This window comes from Limulus polyphemus, unplaced genomic scaffold (genome assembly GCF_000517525.1).
Source record: "Limulus polyphemus unplaced genomic scaffold, Limulus_polyphemus-2.1.2 Scaffold1490, whole genome shotgun sequence".
Lineage (NCBI taxonomy): Eukaryota > Metazoa > Arthropoda > Merostomata > Xiphosura > Limulidae > Limulus > Limulus polyphemus.
The window spans coordinates 133,396-137,328 of record NW_013667100.1 but is presented as its reverse complement, the minus strand read 5'-3'; the positions used below and the strand labels follow the sequence as shown (position 1 = coordinate 137,328).

General features: G+C 34.3%; 1 protein-coding gene and 1 pseudogene across 4 annotated transcripts in view; both read left to right on the top strand.

The window, feature by feature from the left end:
* Positions 1-1,238, top strand: part of LOC106463815 (dihydropyrimidine dehydrogenase [NADP(+)]-like) — a 52,568-nt gene extending 51,330 nt beyond the window's left edge. For all 4 annotated transcript variants that reach the window (XM_022391423.1, XM_022391422.1, XM_022391421.1 and 1 more), the window contains one exon: positions 830-1,238. In XM_022391423.1, coding sequence (XP_022247131.1) covers positions 830-1,087 — 258 coding nt within the window. In that variant the 3' untranslated portion in view covers positions 1,088-1,238. The remainder of the gene's footprint in view (positions 1-829) is intronic.
* Positions 1,239-2,115: 877 nt separating this feature from the next.
* LOC111086850 overlaps positions 2,116-3,933 on the top strand; it is an 11,327-nt pseudogene continuing 9,509 nt past the window's right edge.

Here is a 3,933-nt window from a genome sequence, read left to right as displayed (position 1 = left end):
TAAAGAGTTTTAACTTGTTTGATATTCATCAATTATTTATATTTGTTCCTTACCTAGCTTCAATCTTGTAATCTCAAAAGTGATCAGAAAATAAGATAATAACATAGAAATGATAAGCTCCATTCAATGAAGTGTGTAGGAGAGTTTCTAAAAGAACCTATTGCTTCTAATTCAATTCATTTAACCCTTAGTCATTAAAGAAGTGACGTTTTCCTGTCGTATGCACTTTTTTATATCACATGTTGAATTATTGTACCTTCATAATTATTTAATACAGTTAAGTGTTTTTTTTCTACACATTTTATTATATATTTCAGGACTCGTATGTTTTTGTTTTTGCATTATTTTCTTTCGGTTTACAGTTATAGCAGGTTTTCATTGAACATTCAAAACAAATGTGTGTTTTTTCACTCTACACATATGGTATTGTTCTTCCTATCCTTAGTACAACTCTGTTGTTTTGGTGCAATTAGATAGTTGTGCTCTGGAGTAACGTTAGGTGGAATTTCCTGAAACTTCTTTATAAATTACGAAATAAGTCCTGTTTACGTAAGTGGGCGGGTGGGGGTCTCCTAAACTGCACATTAATTTAGTTAGGAAAAATAGTTACATAAAACATTAAAGTAAAAACTTCAGCTTCCACTAACGTATGAGAATACAACGAATCTCATTGTAATAAAAACAAAGTACATAAATTTGTTATTAAAATCGCTTGAGGTCATATAGACTCCTCTCTAGTAGTTAAGAGTGAATTGGAGCTCATAAATAATAAGATAAAGCAAATTTAGAAAAACGATTACATTAATCTGTATTTTTACCTTTCCCCCAGGAAATGTGCATCAATTGTGGGAAGTGTTACATGAGCTGTAACGATTCTGGGTACCAGGCTATTATCTTTGACCCAGAAACCCATCTACCTAGAGTGACTGATGACTGCACCGGTTGCTCGCTTTGTGTCTCTGTGTGTCCTATCATCGACTGTATTCGTATTGTAAACCGAACGACTCCTTACCAGCCTAAGAGAGGAATACCTTCCACTGAACTGGGGAATTATTGTGATAATCCTTTCCCTCTTCTTGCACAGTAGACTTTTCGTGGAATGACTTGGATAGTTAATAATAGCAAAATATTGAGCTTAATTCAATACGTTAGAGAGGTTATTGACTGTGCCTAGCATTAAAACAGAATATATATATATATATATACAAGCACTAATAAAGTTAATGGATAAAAACATACTTTAAGCCTGATTTTCGATTTTTAGGTCCTATTGGAACTTATACTAAAATGTAATGTTATTCCGTTATTTATAAGTCACAGAAAGGTAAAGAATTAAGTTAACGTGTTCCCTTGCTTGTTTGTTACAAGAGTACTTGTTTTTAAAGTTAATGTTATAAACTTCACAGTTTTGCACTCGTAGAACAATACACGATGTACTCGTATAAACGCAAAAATATCACTATACAATTACCCAATAGGAATATTGAGTTTCCAAACGAGCGAACACACACACACACACGCGTGGATTGACTGACACATATTGTTCTTTTAGTTACATAGATTTCATTACGTTTTTTTTTAATGTTTCCGATTTACATAATTTATATCCAAGTGTTCTAGAAATCTGCTTTCGCTAGTAACATCAAATTAACTTGTCACTAGCGTGATCATATATTTTAATCTGCTTTCGCTAGTAACATCAAATTAACTTGTCACTAGCGTGATTATATATTTTAATTTTTCTAAATTTTCAGTGGTATTTTAATCACAAAAAAGTAGGGAAACAAGCCTTTCAATGAAATTTAAAATTTAAGAATTTGTCTGTTGTTAAGCGCAAAGCTACACAAAGGGCTATCCGTGTTATGCCCACCCACCATGAGTTAATTTAAGAATTACTGGCATTAGATGCCAACCACTGTATTGAATAGTTCGAGCAGCATGTGCGACTTTATACGGTATCAAAGTGTAATGTTCGCTTAATTCTACTAAAGGACATGTGACCGAAGGTCGGTCTGAAGATAAGAAAAACAACAACTCCAGTCACGTGTTACAATATATTTTGGAGTTGTTTTCGTGACAACTACGTACAACCTTGTACAAGCATCGTGATAACGTTATGTTGTGACCTACGTTTCCTTCCTTTACGCCACTATCAGACAGGATAAACAGTCGAATTTCGGTCATTCACTCGGCTGGAGGGAGCACGTATGCTCGGTTAGGTTTACTGAAACTTTCAAACGGCGGGGTAAGTCTATCGTTACTATTACTATATGCCCATCCGTCTCGATGGCTTAAGCCTTCTTTCTAAAGATGCATGTTAGATACATTTTTTGGCAGATTGTCGTGTTGTCCTGTCGGTAGTTTTATAGTTAGTTCATCACACGCTGTCGTTAAAGCCACTTATATTGCGTTATAGTGCTACACTACCTAGCATATTACAGGAGATATACTACACGGTTGTATAAGTAATGGCGGTTTCGTGCACTCTAACGTGTCAATAATGAGAACTAAATTCCGTGGTTGGCAGACGCTTCTCTCAAAATCCCCCTACCGGTCAATAAAAACAAAATCCACTATTTTATGCTATTTTTACTATTCGAGCACTAGCATGGTTACATTTTAATATAAATTATTGGACGTTTCAGATTATACATAATCCATCTTAAGCAGTTTACTACACAGATAATGAGGATGTATATGATGTATTGTTCAAAAAATGAAAATAGAAAAAACATCTTGTTACAGACTATTATTAGTGTACTTAACATGTATATAGAATAAGGGTGAATAAATAAGATTATCAGTGTAAAATTATTATATATATATATATCTGACTAGGGCTCTGTAAACTGAGGTTTCCGGAAGTAGAATTTCAGGCCATTCTTGTTCCTTGCCGACGTTACACTGTTGCTGTTGAACACGTGCAGCATTTGCGGTGTTGGCTGAAGCTCCTGCAGCCACCCCCCACCCCCCTCCACACACTCCAAATAGTATTTTACGCTTTTACTGTTCATTGGTCTTTTAAGGCCCATCGTTTCTCAAACTGAGGTCCACCCCCTGGGAGTCTACGATTCATGTTCGAAATTTCATTAAAACTTTTAAAAACAATGTGATTTATGGGGGGGGGGGTATGTTTTATAAAATTAGATTTATGTGAATTAAAATATTTAATTCTGAAGTACAGCTTTTCATATACACGAATTTTTTTTCACAGCAAAAAACATCGATAAGTTTGGGGGCACGCAAAGAAATTTTTAATTAAGCCCTAGGGATACGAAACTTTGAGAACCGCCGATTTTTTAATTTATGCTATTTTCGCGGCTACATTAATCGCTTCAATACGTAAAGGAAAACAATTTAAGAATAAGTGATATTTCGTACGATGGTTATATATTTCATTATTATATGAATAATTGATAGAAAAGATATTAGCCAATGAAATACAAACAACAAAACAGTGCAATAGAAGTTAACTATTTAAACATGCACAATGAAACGGAATAGGAAAGTTAACGAGGGATATCATACAGCTTAACGGAATAGGAAAGTTAACGAGGGATATCATACAGCTTAACGGAATAGGAAAGTTAACGAGGGATATCATACAGCTTAACGGAATAGGAAAGTTAACGAGGGATATCATACAGCTTAACGGAATAGGAAAGTTAACGAAGGATATCATACAGCTTAACGGAATAGGAAAGTTAACGAAGGATATCATACAGCTTAACGGAATAGGAAAGTTAACGAAGAATATCATACAGCTTAACGGAATAGGAAAGTTAACCAATGATATCATACAGCTTAACGGAATAAGAGTTAACCAATGATATCATACAGCTTAACAGAATAAGAGTTAACCAATGATATCATACAGCTTAACGGAATAAGAGTTAACCAATGATATCATACAGCTTAACAGAATAAGAGTTA